At 50.8% G+C, this 22,378-nt stretch overlaps 1 protein-coding gene across 4 annotated transcripts in view; it reads right to left on the bottom strand.

The window, feature by feature from the left end:
• Positions 1 to 16,982, bottom strand: part of LOC123380412 (transport and Golgi organization protein 1 homolog) — a 91,595-nt gene extending 74,613 nt beyond the window's left edge. Inside the window, exons 1-2 of one of the 4 annotated variants that reach the window (XM_045038562.1) lie at positions 16,421 to 16,799; positions 15,063 to 15,177 (exon numbers count right to left, since the gene is read on the bottom strand). In XM_045038562.1, coding sequence (XP_044894497.1) covers positions 15,063 to 15,134 — 72 coding nt within the window. In that variant the 5' untranslated portion in view covers positions 15,135 to 15,177; positions 16,421 to 16,799. Of the gene's footprint in view, positions 1 to 15,062; positions 15,178 to 16,420 lie in introns of all 4 variants that reach the window. The other 3 variants (XM_045038561.1, XM_045038564.1, XR_006586145.1) reach the window with 3 other exon arrangements.
• Positions 16,983 to 22,378: the final 5,396 nt, after the last annotated feature.

Below are 22,378 nucleotides of genomic sequence, written 5' to 3'. Positions count from 1 at the left end.
ACATTTCTGGCATGACCAGGACAATGCTACCGTGATTGGCTATTTGATGGTATTAGAGTTTCTGTCCTGCTTCTTGAGTGTGATCCTGGGATTGTGTTGTGTGGGAGAATGTCCTTGGTCTTAGGCGATCCACGCTGAAGTATTTAGGGAGAAAGGGAGAGGGCAAATGACAATACAGAGTGGGTGCTAAAGCAGATATGACAGGATACTCATAATTGTGTGGCCTAGATTAGTAACTCTCAACTGGGGGTGATTCTACCCTCACATGACATGTGGCTATGACTGAGGACATTTTTTTTTAACTCATGGCTGGGTTGTCAGGGGGGTGCTACTGGTACCTAGTGGGGGGAGTCGAAGGAGGCTGCCAGACACACTACGATGCACAGAACAGCCCCCCCAAACCGAGAATGAGCCGGCCCCAATGGCAGTCGTACCGGGAGTGAAAAACCCTAAAGACATTTTTATCCTTCTTCCAAGTTTTGTCTTTTGTATGTGTAAAATGTTTCACAGTAAAAAAAAGAGAGAGAGAGAAAGAAACTTAAAAATAAGAATACATAGTGGTGCCTGGGTGGCTCAGTTGGTTGGGCCTCTGACTTCAGCCTAGGTCATGATCTCTCCGTTCCCGGGTTCGAGCCCTGTGTTGGGCTCTGTGCTGACAGCTCAGAGCCTGGAGCCTGTTTCAGATTCTGTGTCTCCCTCTGTCTCTCCCTCTGCCCCTCCCCTGCTCATGTTCTGTCTCTCTCTCTCTCTCTCTCTCAAAAATAAACATGCATTGGGGCGCCTGGGTGGCGCAGTCGGTTAAGCGTCCGACTTCAGCCAGGTCACGATCTCGCAGTCCGTGAGTTCGAGCCCCGCGTCGGGCTCTGGGCTGATGGCTCAGAGCCTGGAGCCTGTTTCCGATTCTGTGTCTCCCTCTCTCTCTGCCCCTCCCCCGTTCATGCTCTGTCTCTCTCTGTCCCAAAAATAAATAAATGTTGAAAAAAAAAATAAACATGCATTTAAAAAAAATACATATATAGCAATACCTTGCAGACCAAACCAGTAACCACAGCGGTTACCCTGGGTAACCACAGCCAGCCACTGTTTGCAGTCACTTGTTCCGATACATAGTGGAAGAATATAAGGCTGCTGTGGCTGATGGATGAGGATCTCTGAATATTTTCCTATGTCATGGGCAAGACCCCCACATGCCCATGGATTTCACAGGTCCTGGAATTAGCAACTTTCCCATTTTCTCATCCCCTGCAAACAAACAGGTCCTGCCCCACAAGCTGCTCCTTGGAACCTCCAAGGAGTAGGCACTGGAGCCAAAGGGTCCAGTGAGCTGGGAGACACATGGGACCATTAAAGGCTGTCAGCAGGACAAGTAACAAATACCGATTCCGGGCCCTCGGCTGGCTCTGTAGCTAAACAGCAAGGTGCTTTAGGCATTTCGCAGTCCCTTGGGGTCTGAGACATCCCATCTGCAAGTGAGTTGGTTAGACACACTGGTCTTCTAGAACCCTCCTAGCTCTGCAATGCTGGGGCTCTTCGGGAACAGCAGAGGGGCCTGGCCAAGTTTCAGCCTCCTGCAGGCAAACACAGACCACCCGCAGCCCCGTCAGCTGCTCCTACCCACCGGCTACATTCAGCGGGACCACGAAATGTGAGCAGCGTAAACATGACCTGGACCTGTCGGGAGTGCCCAGTCAGCCACTGCCCCCAGGGCTCCAACACCAACATCGGCTGCAACTGGCCTCACACTCAGCGCAGTGGTGCGGTTAACTGATGGCAGGGAAGAACAACTGCATGTGAAATACCCATAAGTAATTAAGACAGCAGCCGCACAGCTTCCTTCCGCCCTCAGGCTGTGTATGGCCAATTCTCGGACAGATCCACACACATAATCTGCAATTAATTAGAAGCGCACAACTCCTGAGAGGACACAGGCCAACGTCACACCAGACTGAGTCTGCAGCCCTCTGCCGTCCTGCTCTGTGTTTGGACACTTCGAGACCTGCTACCCAGCACGCGAGCTGCATGTCGCCAGGATGGGCCCAGCTCTGGTCCCGGCTCTACTACAGATTTCCTGTGCCACCACGGGCGTGTCACCTATCTGGAGTCTCAGTTTCCCGACTCTGAAGTGGGCATGATGGCACCTACAATCCACCTCCAAAGTTAGAGGTGATCTGACAGGAGAGAGGACAGGAGGCACTCTGTGGATTAAAGATGGGGTGCTGGGGCGTCTGGGTGGCTCAGTTGGTTAAGCAGCTGACTTCGGCTCAGGTCACGACCTCACGGTCAGTGAGTTCAAGCCCCGCGTCGGGCTCTGTGCTGACAGCTCAGAGCCTGGAGCCTGTTCCAGATTCTGTGTCTCCCTCTCTCTGACCCTCCCCCATTCATGCTCTGTCTCTCTCTGTCTCAAAAATAAATAAATGTTAAAAAAAATTTTTTAAAGAAATAAATAAATAAAGATGGGATGCTAATGTCTGGCTAAGTGTCACCCCACAAGCTGCCTCCTCAGTCATGGACAGTGGGGAAGGGAAGCAGAATAACGCTCCCAAGCCTTACAGTTAAGGCGAGGCAGGCCCCAAAAGGCAGAGGGACAGGAGACATTGAGAACACAAGAGGCCAACAAACAGTGGCAATCTTTGGACACTCCCGACACCTAGTGCACCACAGTGTCCCCGAGTTGCAGGGTTTTCCGTGGCTGCGTGCCAGGCAGCTGCTCTCTCAGTGCACCGATGACTCGGCTGAAGGGCTCCTCTCGAACATCAGGCAGAACACAGGAAAGAGATGGGAGTTACAGGTCAAGCTGCCCCCGGGGCAGGGAATGGAGACTCCAGAGCTCAGAGTAGGATGGGCAGAACCAGCCAGATTGGAGGAAGAAAGCAACTGGACGCTGAAAATAGTGACTTGAATTGAATGCCTTTCACTTCTATCTCACCTTTAAAACTTGGCCTATACACCTGTTCCGGAGGAAGCCTTCTGGACTCGACAAGATGAAGCCAATTCTCCACCTTGGGGCAGCCGGAGGACCTCAACTTTAACAACCTCCCCTGCTTGAGGGGGAGATCTGTAGCAGCAGAGAGAAGCCTATCCTCTCTGAATGTCCAGCCTAGCACAGTGCCTGACAGTTTTCCGTGTATCTGGAGGGGACCACGTGGCTCAGTTCTGGTCACCAAGTGATAAAAGGACGTCTACTAGAGGGACTGGTGTGAGGGCTTTTCTTTTCCCAGGAAGAAACAGCAGGGGCTATGCTTTCTCCCTTGGCTTCCAGCTTGAAAAGGGGTCTGGTAGTCTCAACAGCAGCAGCCAGCTGGCAAACAGGACGCAATGAACAGGAGGATGCAAAGTAACAACTTAAGAAGTTTGGGCAACTTCTGTAGCTTGGCCGTTTTAAGAAACACTGAAATCAACATTCGGGGGAAATCAACATTCGGGGGCGGGGGCGTAGATCTTTTCCAGTGAGTGTTTTTATCTTCCCTAGGTAAACACCCAGTAGTGCAATTACCAGAGCACAGGGTATTTCTATTTTTCATTTTTAGAGGATCCCCCATGTGGTTCTCCACAGTGGCTGCACCAATTTGCACGTGGAACTTAAGAAATAAAAGACAAAGAGACAGAAACAGACTCTCAAATACAAAGAGCTGGTGGTTGCCAAAGGCTAAGTGGGTAAACAGATAAAGGGGAGTAAGAGTACAATTATCTTAATGAGCACTGAGAAATGGAGTTGTTGGAGATTATATACCTGAAACTAATATTACACTCTGTTAATTACACTTCAATAAAAATATTGAAGAAGGGAACCGGAGTGGCTCAGTCAGTTAAGCATCCGACTTCGGCTCAGGTCATGATCATCTCATGGTTCGTGAATTCAAGCCCCACATCGGACTCTGTGCCGTCAGTGAGCAGCCTGCTTGGGATCCTCTGTCTCCCTCTCTCTGCCCCTTCCCCACTCAGGCTCACTCCCATTCACGCTCCCTCTCTCAAAAATAAACATGTTTTAAATAAAAAATAAAGAAGATGGGGCAGAAGAAACGTGAGCCCTGAGTAGCACTGAGAGGCTGAACTATGCCATCAACCACTCACCTCCCGACCACCCGGTACAGGAAGAAAATAAGCTTACTTACACCACCATGAAGGGGGCTCTCAAGCGCCTGCAGCTGACAGCACCCCTCCCTGACTTTCTAGCTCCACCCAGCACCCCCAGCAGGCCCACCTAGAACTCAGCAAGGACACAGGCCCTCTTAGCCTCTGAAGCCGTCTCTGGGATCAGCCCCACCCTGAGACCAAATCCAGCTCAGAACCGAGTTAATTGTTCTCTCTGAGCCTTCCAGTTGCCAACGGGGACTGCACCACTTGGGCTACCACAGGCTGGCCTTGGGGACTAAGGGAGAGGAAATCCTTGCTAGAATGTGACCATCTCTCACACACAGTAGCTTCTCAATAGTTACCAATTTCCCCAGGAGGCAGAGCAACACAGCCAAAAACAAACACTTCTGCTCAATGGTCCGAGGAGCTTAGGTCAGTTACCAGCTGTTCTACCTTGGGCAAGTGATTTAACCTCACTGAACCCATTTCCTCGTCCGTAAGATAGCGAGAACAACATTCCCCCTCCTGCAGCAGTTATGGGGAGTAAAGGAGATTACTGGAAAACACCAGGTGGCAGTAGGAGCTAGAAGGCCATTACCTTCCCACCTCCTACTCCTGCCTCCACCCATTGCCCCCAACCCCCGCCCTGTTGGGGCGATTCAGCATCACATCAAATCCCTCAAAGGAAGCAAGAAGAGGCCAGCACCTCCCCTTGGTGCAGCCAAATCTCTTGGCTCCCTTTCCCGGGAGTAGAGACGAGAAAAGGGAAAGCACTGCATCAACAGGCAGAGAACCCCATCCTGGCAGAAACAGCCCCCCAGACTCCATAGGGGATCATGTACCCAAGACAAAAAGCAGCCCCAGAGAACGCTCTGCCTTCATTCATGCTAAATCCCCATTTCCAACACCTGAAAGAAGGCCACCCTACTCTCAGACGGTGCAGAGGCCAGCAAGGAGACAGCGTGAGGAACACCACCGCCCTTACCTATTTCCTCCTGGGTCGGACTGACCCCCTCTGTGGGAACCCGTGGTTTGGGCGTTCTCTGTGTGAGAGTTACAAATGCTGAGCCCCACTGATCACTCACGGGGACTCCAGCAGGGAGTGTCCTGCAGGAGTCACCAAGCCACCCCACATAGGAGTGGGGGGACACGCACCAGAGAAGCCGACGGAGCACCCACACCGTAAGCCAGAAGCCCGGGGTCCTCCCGGCTTAAGAACATGCAAGGAAGGGACCAGGTGCTGTGAACAGCCCACAGGCACAAGGGCATGAGACAGCCCGCCCACTGACCCCAGCTGTGCCGCACCCTGGGGCGGGGGAGGCGGCCCCTACGCACCCACCTGGACCCTGGGGCCGGCCCAAGGTCACAGTGTGAGCACCACACAGAACTGAGCTGCACCCTGAGCCCAAATCTAGGCTTCTCCCAAGCACTGGCCAATGGTTCCTAAAACCACGGAGGGGAAGGAAGCCGGGCAGAAGAAGCCACTGTGTTCATAGCCTCTCAAAGGGTACGGTGGCCTCCATCCCCTGGCCCTGCCCCTCCTCCAAGGATAAGCTCATAACCACCTGCTCCAAAAAGGGCAGCTCCTTGAGGGCCAGGCAGCTCCAAACTCTTACTGCTGTCCGCCCTGGGCAACCCAAGACACCACCTGCCTGGTCCACCACCAGCCCATCCTGGGACCATTGATTTATTCACTCACCAGTCATTCCCAAGCCCCTGCTATGTGCCACCCGTGGCACCAGCGGGGGGGTGGTGGGAGGGCGGGGTGGGTGCAGGCTCTTGGAGCCTCAGACCTGCGGGACACAGACACTACTCAGGTACAGAAGAAAATCACCACAAACAGAGAGGCTGGGAAGGGAAAAATCAAGGAGAGAATTCTGTGAGGGAGCAGGCAGGCGAGCCTGAGCGAAACAAGGTAATAAACTGAAAGGTCATAGCTGGGCGGAAGGAGGAGGGGCATTCAGGCAGAAGGAAGGGCCAGATTCAAGGCCCCCAGGCAAGAATGAACTCTGCGCCTTGAGGAGCTGCCTGAAGGTCAGTGTGGCCCAGAGTGACAGGCAGAGCATATGAGAGAAAAGTCAGGGTTGTATATAGAGCATGGCAGAATTTGGATGTTGCCCCAAGTGCAGGAAAACACCACTGCAGGGTTCTGAGGGGGCAGTGAGCTAGGGCAGGAGGGGCAGAGGTGCCCATCTGCCAGAGAAGCCCCATCTCATAAAGAGGATGAGTGTGCAGTGGTCTTTCTAGGAGTTCCTGGGCCCCTAGAGAAAACACCACCTCGTATTAATCGTCTGCTTCCTAGGCCGCCAGCCTGTCATTAAAGGGCTTGAGCCACAGATCTTAGAGAGGAGGCCCAGATCCTACCTTCAGGATGATTAGCCAGGAATGTACCCTTTGAGGATGTTAATAACAGAGCTACCAGTTATTGAACACTTAATATAACAGGCACTCTTCCAAATATGTCTTTCCCAATTTTTCCCTCCCAAGGTATAATTTACATAAAGTATCTTCAGTATTTTTCATGTATGTATTAATTAATCCTCACAACCCTATTCGACAAGTACTTCTAATAGCCCCAGTTTACAGATGAGAATACTAAGGCACAGACAGGCTAGACAACTTGCCCAAGCTCCCACTGCTACTCCGTGCAGGGATGTGGGTAAGAACACAGCCAGCCTACCCCGTTGTAACATCAGAGCAGAATTACGACAGCAAGGGTCACACCACCACACCCACTAGGGCTGCTGTGGATACCATGTGCAATTACCACACACTGAGCACCTACATGTTTCTTACGTTCTTCCAAAGTCCGGAGCCCTTTGAAGGAGATAATGAAAGCAAAGGAATCCTTCCCAGGAAGAATCCACTTAGGAGCACAAACCCACAAATACAATTTTGCACACAGTGGCAAGGGCTTCTGCAGTCTGTGAAACTATCCACAGGCTTCCGGTGAAACATCAGACATAACATACTCCAGACTCCATGCTACACGTTTCATACAGCTTATTCAGAATCCTGTAAGCAGGTGGTATTTCACTTCTTTTGGGGGATTGGGAAACTAGTTCAGAGAAGGTAAAGCATTTGCCCAAGGTCACACCGCTCTTCAACAGCAGCACTGTGGTCAGCTTGGCCCCAGTGTTCTTTCCACCCCAAAAGGCTGCCTTCTCAACTCAATTCGTCTGCAACCACCCACGCCAGAACACTATAAAAATAAAGGATGCGTAAAGTACAGAACCGATTTATATGTCTAAGCTTCCAGCAGCACTGGTGATAGAAACTTGGTAGTGACCATGTAAAAGGGGCTGCTGGTCACTCAGAATTAAAACCTGAAGGTGACATTTGCATCTCACAAAGGTTAATTCGCCTTCTACCAACTCTGTAAGACAGCGTCTTCTCAAAGCAGTCCACAGGCATCCGGGCACTCACGCAAATATCACCCTGCCTCTTTCCAAATGGCCATGCCTCCTACATTGGCCAATACCTGGCCTAGAGTAGAAAAAGCTACAGGCCAAATATCAATGTCAGTGTGTTTGTGCTTGCTAGCATACCTAGCCAAACGTCATGCAAAGTCAGCTCGGTGGTCAGCACATTTGCAAAGGAGACAGTCGGCACGGGGAGAATGACGAGGCCTACCTTTGACCGCAGAGCAACAAGACCAACGAGGCAAGACACTAGAAACATCCAGACTTCCACAACTTGGCTTTCATGGCTGCAAAGAAGAACATAGGATCATGACTCCCTTCCCAGAATAAGATGGTGAGAAGGACAAGGGATCTTTGAGTGCAGTCTCCTCCATGTCAAAGCTGGGGAAACTGAGGCACAGAGAGATCAAGGGACCCATTACTATCAGAGTCAGTATCAGAACCAAGGTTTCCTGATTCTCAAGGTAGTGCTCCCTCTATACCACCAGCTGTCTCCTCCCTGATGGGGGCAGGGGGTATCACTCACCCCCGTGTGTAACTAGCTCACAGTCCTGGGCTCATGCTGCAAGACCAAGCTAGAGATGCAGGAGTGACAGGGGGACTGGCTTTCTGGTCATTCCTGCAGAACTCTTTCGAAAGTTTTCAGGCTTGTTAGAACTCAAACACCAGTCCATTCCTTCGTCCACTCCACTAAGGTCTCCTGAGCCACAACGCCCAGCCAGGCAGGATTTTAGGCATTGGGATGCGGGCCGTGAGTGAGCAGGCAAAGTGTCTGCCTTCAAGGAGCTCACATCCCCATGGAGACATGCAAAGCCAATGAACAGTATATTCAGGTTTCAGATCGGGAAGGTTTCAAAAACCTGGAATCAGCGGACTGAAAGAACAGCACGGGTGGTGCAGGAAAAGCTCTTCCAGACCAGTGGTCGGGGAGGGAAGGCTCTTTGAGGGGGAACATCGCAGCAGACCAGATGCTTTCCTCTGAGGGCGGAGCATTCCAGAAGCCATGGGATTCCAGGAGCAGCAAGGAGGGAGAGAGGAAATCCCGGCCCCACCACATCCTGGCACTCAGGCCTCCAGCGGCATCTCTCGGCCTATTGCTTCAACTACGAACAGAGGCCAAGAGGCCCGCCTGCAGGGATGCTGTGACAATTAGGCAATAATGTAAATAAAGCTTGGGTCACAGGAGGCAAAACAAGGGAGGAGACAGCATACTATGAACGTCTCCCAGGCACTCCTCAAAGGAAGTTGTCCCAGAGAACAGTCTGAACTCAGGGATGGATCTGCTATCTGAAGCCAGAGTGGCTGAGGTCACCTAGAAAGAACTAGGAGGGAACTGGCAGGGACCAGGCTCACAACTCTAGAGGTTTGGGCTCTAACTAGGGTTCAGAGCTTGAACCGTTGGGGCTAATGAATGGGCTCCCAACTGACCCCCACAGAGGGTCTCCAGAAATAATTCCAGAAAGAACTGACATCCCTCCAGCGATGCCTCCCAAACATCATGAGATGATGCTGGACACTCATGGTGATTCTCTCACCGTCCTCCATCTCGACCCGGTCTCCAAGCCCTGTCAGGCGATGACCAGACTCGGGAACCCAGAACGGCAACACTCACCATGTGTGGAGGCTCACAAGCATTCGACGGGGTGCCCATCCCATATAATGCCTGGTTCAGCACTCGGGTTTCCTGCCATCCTATGTCAGTGCATTTAACCCTCAGAATGGCTCTAAGAAGCCAGTTTAAGTGTCTTCATTTTACACGTGAGAAAGTGGGCCCCAGAGAGTCTGGGGGGAGAAAAAAAGAAAGAGAAAGGGAAGCCTAGCCAAGGAAGCACTGGAGTGGGGGCCAGACCCCAGGATGGTGGTTCTGGGTCGCACCCCCCCCCCCCAGCTCTCTGGCAGCACTTAGTACACCACTGTGTTATGGGTGTCAGTGCGCAGCACTCAGGGCACCAACTGTGGATTTCTGGCATCTTGAAAGAGTGGGGACACGGACGTCAACTCAGGAGTCCCCACCCTGCGAGGCACAGGGGAGGCCCTTCATGAACCACCAAGCAAGAAAGGGCCATCAGGGACTGACAGGGAGGACTGGAGGGCGTACTACTGAGGATGCCTTCGGTAGCAGATGAGCTTTCCAACCTGCCGTTGGCAAGAGCAAGCAGGAACAGTCACATCACTCTGCTTAAGACCCTCTACCGGCTTCCCACCGCTCTTGAGAGAAAATCAAACTGAGGGCTGTCTCCAGCCTCCTTGACTCGGGCCTCCCCTCTCCCCGCTACCCAGCCACACTTCCAACATCACCGCCTGCCAGCAAAGCTCCACAGTCCCCTCACCCTGAAGGCCTCAGCTCTGCCGTCACCTGAGACCAATTTCTCTTAATAACACACCCTAAAACAGGCCCCTTTCCAGCACGTGGAGATTTGCAAGCCAAGTTCACGTGTCTGTTAATGTCGCCACTGTCCATCTTCCCTCTGGCTGGCAATTCCTCGGGGCAGGCTTTTGGCTCCTTGCTCACTGACTTACAAGCCAAGTTTAGCACGGGGAGGTGGGGGCTGTCAGCGTGTTCTTTGGCCTCCTCCCTGAGCCACAGGGCCAGCGCCATGAACAGCAAACAGTGCTCTGTGCCCCCTCCCCAATCCTTCTGCAAATCAGGCAGAACAGCCAATGGGAGGACCAGAGACCCCAAAACAAAGGAAAGAAACAAAAAGTGAGGTGGAGGGTTACAAATGTCATACAAAAGCATGGAGAGGGGCTGCCCCTCCGAGGAATGCACAGACACCCCACCTCAAAGTCCCATTTTTCCAGCTCTTAAAGTAGCAGATGCATTAAACTATTCCCAAGTACGGCCATTGAAGCGTCAAGAAACCGGCGGCTGTCACCAGCTGTCACCTACTGGCAATGTGGTAACTGAGGACACAAAATGACTACTGGTAACAAGCCCATAAGTAGGGGACTCACCCGTGGCCCAATCATGACACATCCCACAAAGAAACTTTCCACAAAAGAACAAATAAGCAGAAAAAAATCATTTACTATAAGCCTGGTACTTCTCATTCTTTCCTAACAATGAGTGAAGAAACTCAGGGCGCCTAGGTGGCTCAGTGACCTAGGCATCCGACTTCGGCTCAGGTCACGATCTCACGGTTCGTGGGTTTGAGCCCCACGTCGGGCTCTGTGCTGACAGCTTGGAATCTGGAGCCTGCTTGAGATCCTGTGTCTCCCTCTCTCTCCGACCCTCCCCTGATAGCACTCTGTATCTCTCTCAAAAATAAGACAAACATTAAAATTTTTTTTTAATGAGTGAAGAAACTCAGTGCAAAAACAACAAACAAAAATACCTGGCTGGTGCACTCCTCCCACCCAAACAATCCAGTAAACCAGAATATTACAGCCATTCAGCAGGATAATCAGGGAGATGAAGAGGGGGAACAGGCCCAGGGAATAATGTTAAGAAAACAGAACACAAATAGGCTCAGTGATAACAGCCGCTATTTACCGACTGTCAGCTCTGACCCAGATACTCTTAGCAAATGATGGGTGTTCGCGGCATCCCTGGGTTTGGATGACAGACCCCAAGAGGTTCGAGACCACCCAGGAGAGCCTGGGGAACCGGGCAGCCTGGTTTCAGAGCGTGCCCTCCTGGCGAGGACAGCACGTCGCCCACCGAAGCAACAGGCAGGCAGCGGTTCCCACCCTGTGCAGCCCCTGCGCGCCCCAAACCCAAACAAACACAAACGCAGCTGCAGAAATGGAAATGCCTAGACAGAACTGCGGGTGTTCTGGTGCGCTCCAGACTGCGTTTACTACTTCACTAAATTAATTCCTCCCAAGAAGTCTATGTGTGCTCTTAAGTGCCAAAGGGCCTGCAGAAAGGGCAGTAACGTGGGCCTGGACACAGCATCCTCTCTTGGGCACTTAATAGCAACAAGCCAAAAAGCCAAAAAGCCAAAAAGCCCAGGACAAAACCCTCTGCCATTTCAGAGGCATCCAAGAGGGGAAGGCTGCTTGGCAGGGGGCCTGACCGAGGATTAAGTACTCCACTTCCGTCACAGTGTCCAGACAGCCGCCTATACCGACCAGGAGAAGAAGCAGGGAAGCCACTTGGCGGGATGTGAGGGAAACGCTCCATGCTTCACAGAGCGGAGCTGGGGCCCCTCGGCCAGGGTTTTCAGGGGTCAGGCATCTCCCCTGAGTGGAGTCATGTGTGCTTCACATGCTGGGATGCAATCTTTGATCTGGAGTTGGACAGCTCCTGGAACACCATTCTTGGGACTCCCCAGGACTGCAGGTGTTCCCCATCCCCCCGCTCCCGGCTCCCAGCCAGAATTCATATGTGAGGCCCTAACTTTCAATGGGACTATATTTGGAGGTAGGGCCTTTAAGGAGGTAATGAAGGTTAAATGGGGTCCTAAGGGTGGGGCCCTAATTCAGCAGGACTGGCGTCCATATCAGCAGAGGAAGAGACACCAGGGATGCATAGGCAGATGAAAAAGGCTATCTGCAAGGCAAGGACAGCGGGCTCGCCAGGAGCCATCACAGTCACCTGGATTCCCAGCCTCTTGAACTGCAAGAGAGAAGTTTGTTTTCAGGCCGCCCAGCCTGTTACAGGACCACCCCGGCTGGCACCTAGCTGACACCCTGGACACCTGGACAGGCTTGCGCTTCTCATTTTTCTATGATGACACGATGCCAGAGGCAGGAAGAGGTGGACGTAAGGCAAACCCACCTTCCATCCAATATTTCCAAGAACCCGATCTCTCATCTGGAACACACACAGGCAACCCAGTGCTGCATCCAGAAGGCTCATTGAAATTTGCCGCCACCTCAGCAAACAGAGCCCCCACCCCCTGCCCCAGGAAGCACACGTTCACCCCGCACAAAGTACAAAGGGTCCAGATGTGGGTGTGGTGACATATCTCCTCCAAGATTCAAGTTATAAACTCTGGGTTAAGTCCCTACTTGCCAAAGATCCCAAATAAACTAGATTTACATTTCTGGAAAACCGTATGAGTAAAAACAAGGAAAACAGACTAAATCTCAGCCATCGGTGCAACTCCAGTATGTTCATATGGACGACCTTAGTGCCAGTGCACACGCAGGGCCAGCTACTTCCTCTAGCACAAAGTGGCTGAGGGAGACCCACAGGCCAGCTGGCAACGCAGCCTGGGGTCAGCGGTGATGGAGGGACTTCATCCCGGGAAACAGGAAACTCCCTTGGAAGCACAGTGCTGAATAGCTGCTGGGGTGCATGGAGATGCCTGCACCCCAATAAAGCGCCCACAGCAAGGGGCCTATGAAGCCTGGTATTTGTGTCCGCGATCTCGAGGTCACTGTTCTTTGCAAAGCAAACGTACACTCTTTGGAATGGACACGCCTCAGGGCCAGAGTGAAGTCTCGTCCCTCTACATGAGGTGTGAGCCACACAGAGAGCACTGCAGATGCAGAAAGACAAGGCATGAGGTCACGGGGACTCGGAGAAGGCGCCTTCTGTCTCTTCTCAATCCTTCTGCTTACTTCCAGGAAAAAGATCTGAGTTTAGCACTAGGATATTCCCAACACTCTCCTTCTGCTGCTCACTCACTCAGCTCTCTTTTTAACAACGGGAGGGGGTCTCAGACAGAAGCTGGGACAGGCAATGACATGCAGGCCAACTTAACATTGGTTCCTTTCTGCTGTCTTTATTTTCAGTTAATTGCTATTTAAGTCAACTAATAGTGACTCTCCATTTACTATAATCATGGTTATTATATGGTATCATTATTGGTATTATTGTTTTCAATTTTTACATTTATTTATTTTTGAGAGACAGAGAGAGACAGAGCACAAGTGGGGGAGGGGCAGAGAGAGAGGGAGACACAGACTCCGAAGCAGGCTCCAGGCTCTGAGCTGTCAGCACAGAGCCTGATGAGGGGCTCAAACCTGCAAGAACTGAGAGATCATGACCTGAGCCGAAGTCAGACACTTAACTGACTGAGCCACCCAGGCGCCCCAGAAATTTCCCTTTTTAGATAAAGGCACTCAGCTTTTCCTAAGTGCACCCAATTAAAAAAAAATTACAGGGTAACTACTAGTATAGTGGTAAATAAATAACTGAAATTTGAAAGCCAGAGACTTTGCTGTTCTCCCAGCCCATGTGCCCCACATGTATAGATCTATAAATATCCGCCCAGCTGAGCTCAAGCCTGAGAAGTGCCATAATGAACTGCACATTTCCACTGAACAGAGTGACCCTGGTCATTCCCACCAACCAACCTTAGAGAGTTTGCTCATTTCCTTCTTCATCCCTGACTTGGCAGTGCTGGACGTCTCCCAGACCCCGCTCTTCCTTCCTTCCTTAGCAATGAAAACCCTAATGGGGGCAGGAGGGTGGGCATCGCCTCCCTAAACAATGAAAACCCTAATGGGAGGGGTGGGGAGCACTGTCTCCATAGCAGCAGAGGAGGCCATGGGCCTGATGTTGGCCATGCCAATGGGATACTGTGTGCACTTCCAGGAAGGGTCCTCACAGCTGGGAGCGGGCATCACCTTTTTCGTACCATGGACCCGTTCTGCAGTCTGGTGAAGCCCATGGACCTCTTCTCAGAAAAAGATTTTAAAATACATAAAATAAAACACACAAGACTTCAAAGGAACAGATTATACTGAAATAGGATTATCAAAATGTAAAAAATAAAAGTGATATAATAAATACATAGAATTCTTTATCATCCCATTAAAAAACCACCCTATTTTCCAGCAGAAACAATATTCTGAGATTTTTTTTTCACGTTGCAGCTCTCACAGGGCCTATGACTTCTATCGGCGATAAAGTCACTCATTCTGCTAACATGACTATGGTTTCTATGGTTTGCTGGTACTTTCATAATGGAAGGAAATGTAAATTTCAGTCAGCGGCTAGAGGAAAAAGTTGAATCCTACCTATGGAAATGGAGGAATTCTGTCCTTTGCTCCCTCTTCCTTTCTGCTACCTGGGATGAGACTGGGATGGCTGGAGCTAAAATAGCCATTTTGGACTATGAGACAAGATGGAGTGAGTTCCGGTCTCTGACGAACATGGAGCCACATACCAGCCCCAGCCTGCTTACTTCTGGAAAGACAGATGAATTTCTACCTCCTTAAGCTACGGTTGGCTTACTCCTTACTGTATAAAGCCACACAAACTTAATCTTGTTGTATCTCTAATACTTTCTTCCAGGGCTAAAGTTCGAAACTGTTTGAACCTGATCTTTGACAACCTTCATACTTAACAGACATGCTCTTTCCTATTTACAAATATGAGTCCTCCAGAGCTACCCAATTAGCACAGTTCCTCTGTGGTTGACAATCGTACGGGGGGCAAATCCCCAAACCCCTCAAAACTCAGTGCCGCTCCAGCTCTGAAGCATGTCCTTTAGAGTGAGCACACGCCCAAACATCACATCATTAACCACAGCTCAGGAAGCTTAGAACTGCACAGCACATTCAGACCACAGACACGCACACCTGACTTCACCCCACATCTCACAAAGTCCACACTCACACAGGAGCAAGCACAACGGTACCCCACTGATGTGCAGGTCCGAGACTCACCCGGCATTGGCGGAGGAGACTCAGCAACTTACTAATTGTCATCAACTCTGGCACCGAGGAGGAAGGTAGCATGCTGCTCAGGAGGTCTCCCTGGCCAGGAGGACCAGCTTCCACACTGGGAAAAAGCAAACAGAAGGAAGTTACACTCGGCCACTCAAAATATACAACCTCACCCTTCCAAGAACTAGCAGGTACTCAGTGTTTTCAGGTGCAACCACCAGAAGGCACAGGAGGCAGCCCTTCAAAACCGCAGTCAGCCCTCTTCATTCGCGGACTCCCTATTTGCAAATCTGCTTACTCGCTTACACTGATTTGTGTCCCCAAAATCAATAGTCAGTATTCTTCTAAAACAAACAGCAGGGGCGCCTGGGTGGCTCAGTCGGTTTTATGTCCAACTTCAGTTCAGGTCATGATCTCATAGTGTGTGGGTTCAAGACCTGTGTCGGGCTCTGTGCTGATAGCTCAGAGCCTGGAGCCTGCTTCGGATTCTGTGTCCCCCGCGCTCTCTCTCTGCCCTCCCATACTCATGCTCTGTCTCTCTCTTTCTCTCAAAAACAAATAAAACATTAATTTTTTTAATAAACAGCAAAAAGGACTCTGCACCCTATATGGACCTGGTGACACCCATCCTGACAATGCACTAACTGTACAGGAACCGACAGGTGGTGTCACTGTCACATAGCGGAGCTCCGTTGACTTAGGGGGAGACAGTAAAACCAAGCATGGTTTGAGGTGATCAGTGACTCCCACCCTGGGGCTGAGGTTGAAAATGCAGATGTGATCTACCTCTACTCTCTCAAGTTTGCACTAAATTAAAACCGTGAAGAGAGAAAAAGAAACAACTCTAAGAACCACAAGGATCGTGGTGGCATTAGGGAGACTTTAGTGTCCATCTGAGTTCTGCTACCAAACATCCAATGACTTTGAGCAACTCCGTTTCCCTTTGAGATACTTTTATTTGAACATCAGAAAACTGACACGGTGCTTACTACTGTATTCTGGTCGAAGCACTTCTCAAACACGTGAGAGCTAAGTGGCTCAAGTATTACATAATATTAAACTTGTGTAATATTGTGACCAAATGTTAAAATCCAGTAAATGATGTTAGAAGAGGTACCCAGATATGGCCCCTAAATCATAAAAAGTAAAGGAGGTACACAAATGAAGTTTGGTAAAACACTGTTCCTCACACTCTGACGCCCTTGGCAACTTCCCATTCTCAACCTGAACAGTAATGTGAAATAAGGCCTTGACCTTGAATCCTGGCAGGTGCACTCCTACCTTCAAAAAAGAATAAAAGGCACAGCTGCGAACAGGACAACTCAATCCCAAAGGCAATTTGGTTTCTGAATACTAACCTGTACCCGAGCCCAGGCTCCAGGAGAACGTGGTCCTCCAATCCTGTCCTGTTCTCCAGGCTTCCGAGGGGGTCATCTGTGCACAGAGAGCAGTGGCAGAAAGAAAGTCAGCAGCCTGTTTTCATTTCATTTTCTCCATGCGGCAAGGACACGTTGCGGACACTGGCTCCTCTCTACATCAGTCGACTTGCAAATGTTTCCTGGCCTGCACGCCGGATTTTAATCTGCTACTTCTTTCGTTCTTTTGGCCAGAATCTCAGATTTGGCACCAGTCACTGATACGAGGCCCCGACCTCCCACTTAACCTTTTTGACCTTGAGCCGTCTGGAATTATGCGTGAAGTCCATATTCAGAGCCAGCCTCAGGATCAGGCAATAATAATCAGCTTTCCCTTCCACAAAACTGCTCTCACTGTAGTGGCTTATGACAGACACAAAGCGGCAGCACAGTCCCATCACTGACAGTGTCTGCATCAAAATCCAGGCCCTGCTGCCTTCTAAAAAGCCACGTCCCTACACAGAGTGGTGTGGGGGAAAGGCATTCAGAACAAGCGAGGCCACAAATAATCTCCAGAGGCACTAAAGACTTTCATAAATGTATTTGCTGTTCAAGTCTCTTTTCCGAAAAAAAGTGCAAATCCAGGGCCCCTTGGGCTGGATGGTGACATTAAGGTTGGAGTCAACCGTGGTTGACACTTGCTCAGTGGAGAAGTTTCTGGCTTGTCGACCCCCACGGTAGAACCAGGCGTGGATGTGGGGACGGGGCAGAGGCGGAAGGGAGCACATCTCATTGCCCTAAGCTACGCAGCCTCCTCCCTGTCTTTCCTCCTATTTTGGCCAGAGTTTCATCCTGCTGGATATTTCCCCAGTTCTTATAGGGGTTGCACTTGGGTAATCCTAATGAGAAAACGTTTTGTCACCTTTTCTTCCACCCTGCCATCCCCATCAAGCTATTCCACTCGCTCCTGCTTCTTAAACGAAGGTTGAAGGGGAAATGTCACCCTACAGCCCAGCCTGCCTACCACAGGTTCCCACCACCATCGCCACGGCCATCATCATCCCCCACCCCCCACCTTCATCTTTTCTGCTTCCTTTGTGACAGTGCCTCTGGACCGCAGCTCAGAGGCCTCCGTCCCCTTTGGCAAATCCAACAGGGTTTTGACCCCAGCCCCCAGCTGTGTAAAGAGGACAAGTCCCAAGCATGCAGCTCTGGCTGAGACCTCAATCAGAACCCTTGTCCCACGGTGCTAGCTGCCTGCCTGAAAGCTCTACCGGGCCACCCTGCAGGGCCTACCAACGGATTGTGATGTCAAAACTGCTCCCTTGGGGCACCTGGGTGGCTCAGTCAGTTGAGTGTCCGACTTCAGCTCAGGTCATGATCTCACAGTTCGTGGGTTTGAGCCCCACATCAGGCTCTGTGCTGACCGCTTGCTCAGAGCCTGGGGCCTGCTTCAGATTCTGTGTCTCCTACTCTCTCTGCCCCTCCCCCGTTCACGCTTTGTCTCACTCTGTTTCTCAAAAATAAATGTAAAAAAAAATTAAAAAATTAAAAAAAAAACAACTGCTCCCTTGTGTCACCCTCTCCACTGGGCCATCTCTCCTTAGAGTGAGGCACCCTCCTCCCTCCATCATGGAGCTTGGGAAGCCCCAGACCTGCCAGTTCCACCTCATTATCACCCACTCCTTGTCCACAGTCATCTCCACTGCCATCCTAGTGCTGAGGCTCAATACCTTCCAGGGGTCTCCTGCAGGAGCCCCCACGGTTCTGCCTCACCCCTGCTAGTCCAACCCACTCAAAGCTATCAGATTCCACCCCCCCGAACCAAAAATGGGGACTCCAACATACACAGCGGAAATCCATGGCTGGAGTAAAGGCCCACATCACCTTCCAGCATTCAAGACACCATGCCTACTCAGCCCAGCGATTTCCCACCACAGAACAGGAGCATGAGCATAGCCAGTCAGGCTGCCTCACTCGCCCTCAAGGTGCCCTTGGAGGCGCACGCTACTATTATCTTAATTTTACAGATAAGGAGATGGCCCTGGAGGAGTTCAATGACCTATCCAAGATCACAAGCTGATGTGTGAGTGTCTGAACCTCACTCTGTCCAGAGCCAGAGCTAAGCCCTTTCCCCCTTTGAGATCTCTCACACAGCTGATGTGGGCTACATGCCTCTCTCTCTATGCATCCTTGAACTCCCTGCCCTATTCCTCTGTCTATATCGTGTCCCCACCTGGATATCATTTTTCCAACTGCCAGGTGTCCACTCGCGTTGGCATGCCCCACCCCCACATACTTGGTCCACCCACTGCTCACCCACTCAGCACAGGCTTCCTGAGTCCATACTGTGGGCCTGGCTCTGGTCAGGGTCAGTGTCACACTGGAACCAGGGCAGACACGGCCCGGCCCTCAAGGACCTCAAAGACTAGCAGGGGGATGGGGATCGCCATGTAATTACACAAATACATAGTTCCAAGCTGAGATCACGGCATGGGGACACACGAGGTTTATGGCAGTGTGAACAGGAGGCCCAGCTTGCCTGGGGAGGGGGTGGAAGAGCCCTCTGTACGTGACACTTGGGCGGCCACCTGAAGGATGCACACAGGCTGCAGGAGGTGGGAGGAGAGAGATGGCTGTGGGCTCAGTTCAAGGAAGGAGAAGCTGGCTGGTTTCTCCTGGTTCTTGCTAAGGAGTCTGGAATGAGGATGTCATTCCCTATTCCTGGAAAAAGCTCTCCCTGTGCTCACCACGGCCTGCTCCATACTGCCCATGTGCAAACTGTGTGCTTCCTGGAATGAAGGCAACTCAACCATCCAGTTCAGGGAGGAAAGATGGCTACCCTGCACCTCTCATACCACAGCAAGCCAAGCAACAAGGTCTCAGGGACTAAAGGCCATCTTTCTGTGGTTAAATCAGTCTGAGAGCTCTCCCTGAGAATAGGAGCAGAGTGGGAGTTTGATGCCCACCCAGAAGTGCCAGCTGAGTGATGGCTCCGTGGCTCATAAGGGGAGGGAGGAGGTGGAAAGTCAGAAATAAAGCTAGGGGAAGGAAATGGGCCCAAAGGGGACCAAAAGTTGACATTTCCCGTGGGAATTGGGACCCAATTGAAAAGAAGATGTCTTCCTTCATTGGCCTTTGGCCAAAAGGAGGCCAGCTCCCTGCCCAAATCTCTGACACAGCCTTCACACAAACATCTCTTTTGAGGCAATGACAAATCCCTGGGGCTATAGAGAGCGACAGACTTCTGAAATGCAATGAATTAATGAAGAAGCCCTGTGGGAAAATATGTCCCACAGTCACAAGGACTGAGTTAGACTCCCAGCTGGAAGGCAGAGGATGTGACTGTGAGACACTGATTCTGCACAGAATGTGGGAAGAACCCTGTTTCTAAAAATGAGCAACCATGTGTGATGGTGATAGGGAGGGCCCGAGCTCTTCAGAGATAGGAGAAAGAAGTGCCCAGCACCTGATACTGGGAAAATTGCTGTGGGGAAAAAGAAGAAACTCCTGAGGATTTATGAAAAAGCCCCCTCTAGAGTCTGCATTTGGGAAGCCTGGGAGCAACAGGCCTGCCTTTTTCCTTCAGAAGGACCTAGAGAGCCCTGGGACTTTGCTTTTTTGTTTTCCCAGCACTGAAAGGAGTGAGCAATTACACTGCTGTGGCCATGAGGTGCCCCCAGCTGTTGTTGCAAAGTGTGGAAAGGGACCATGGTGCCCTCTTCCTTTAATGGGCTCTTTCTGGACTGACCAGCTTCTGGAACCTCCTGCCCGTGTGAACAGTTTGTTTTTCAGAAGGAAGGCCCCTCCATCAGGAGAGCAATGAGGCCAGCTGGCTCCCCTCCCACCACCCCTTGCTACAAACAGCTCACCACCTAGTTCAGGGATTAGAGGGCAATTCGCCTTTTGGATATCACTTATGGCTGTCATTGAGTGAGAGACTGGGCACCCAAAGCCTATCCCTTGGTGCCCTCTGCATGACTGCCAGCTCCATGGCTCTTAAGAGTGAACAAAGACTGAGTCAGAAAGGCGGTAAGTGAAAGGGACTGGCTGAAGCCCGGACCAAAGGGAGTTTGATATGTCCATCCAATGGGAATGTGATCAATATGAAAAGAACATGGGAAACTCCATTTGTCCTAGGCCCAGCAAGGAGGCCAGCTCCCCCATAATATGGCTGGCACAGCCTCCACCCCAACAGTTCTAGGCTGAACCCTTTCAAATGACCTAGGGCTCTGCCTATCCATGGAGTCCTGAAACCAACTTGGTCTCAGCCTGTCTCACAGACACAAGGGTTGGTCCGCACTGGACATTTGCAAGCCTGAGCTATTATTCGGGCAGACAGAATTGTATGGACCCCAAGACAAACTTTGATGGATAGTAAAGCACTTCCATGAAACTTGAGACTCATACAGTCACAGATCTTCACTCGGGATGAAGGTTGCATGATGTTTAGAAAACACAGACCAACACAATAGAGGAACAAGCAGTCTTGGTCAGGAGTCATAAAAATCTTTGTGGGCTTCAGCTATAGGACTACCCCAAAGGATGCCCCTTGGAGCCCTGTGAACAAGAGAGCCTCATTCTCCCTTAACAAATAGAAGGAAACTTTGGCTTTTGGTGTGTTTCTGTCAATCATATCAGTAGACAGGGGAAGCAGTGACTCTGAGATATGAAGAAGGTGCCTCCACGTAATGATCAAGAGGTGGGAACAAGGTCTTAGTGCACGATATTTTCAAAGGATGTTTTGTGCACTGACTGATCAAGTCATGCAGCAAATGGCAGATGCACAGACTGAATGTTCTTCTGAATGAGGGTATCCCCTTCAATTACGGGTGGAAGTCAATGTGGCTATGCAATCCTTGGATACTGTAGCCTGCTAAGCACTGAGGGCTCAGGGACAAGGGTGCTAGCTGTACTCTCAGACATCAGAATCTTAGAGCCCTGCATTGGCTCAGGAACTTTCTGGAAAGTCACCTCCAATCCATGGACATTGGTTGTGTATGGGACGGCCCCATGATCTTGGTGTGTGAACTGAGATCACGTTACCAAAGCAGCAATGGGTTAGTAATGACTCCCAGGCCAGTCAAAGCTCTGCGTTCAGATGGATATGGGTCAACTCAAGGAAGGAGATGTCTATCTTCCCTGCCATCTATCTACCCACACATGAGACAGGATTCACTCCTAACCTGTGGCTGAGCCTATGCACAAGCCTCATCACCTTCACACACCCTAGGATTGGTGATGTTCACATCATTCTGAAACCAGATTGAGAGGGGCCCTATGTCACCATCACAGGGACCCCACCAGACTCACAAGCCGAAAGAAGGGAATAGTACTCTCAGACAATGGTTCTGAATACATGCCATTCAGAACCTTATTCAACAAGAGGGTAATGGGTGGACATAGAAAAGCACAGCCAGAGTTCTTCATCACACATAAGATGTGGGAAATGTTGAGAATGAAGTACCCAGCACCATCTCCTATCAAGCTGGTTGAATCTGGAATAAGAAATGGTTAGGCAAAGGGAACCCTCTGAATGACTACACCTAAGAGCGACTATCAGCAAGTCTGCAATTTTTCCTTAGGAGCCAGAGATTTCTGGTCATGTCTCTCCCTGCCACTTTTTCTATCAGTTGATCGGAGTTATCAGTGTGTGAACTGTAGCTACTGGGTTCTGCGGGCTCTTGCTCAGGAGTTTGGAAAAATGTCATTGTTCCCTATTTCTGGAAAGGGCTTTCCCCATGCTGACCCCCTCCTGGCCCATACTACCCATGTGGCAACTGTTTGCTTCTCAAAAGGAAGGTATCTCAATCATCCAGGTCAGTGAGGGAGGCTGGCTCCCCTTCACCTTCCATACGACAGCAGGCCTATCCCCAAGCACTCAGGCACTAAAGTCCTGCTTTCCTTTGTTAGATTGGAGCCTGATAGCTCTCACTGAGCACAGGAAGAGAGATGGAATTA

This window comes from Felis catus, chromosome D1 (genome assembly GCF_018350175.1).
Source record: "Felis catus isolate Fca126 chromosome D1, F.catus_Fca126_mat1.0, whole genome shotgun sequence".
In the NCBI taxonomy this organism is placed as follows: domain Eukaryota; kingdom Metazoa; phylum Chordata; class Mammalia; order Carnivora; family Felidae; genus Felis; species Felis catus.
Note: the sequence above shows the minus strand (reverse complement) of the source record. Positions and strands in the feature narration are given on the sequence as shown.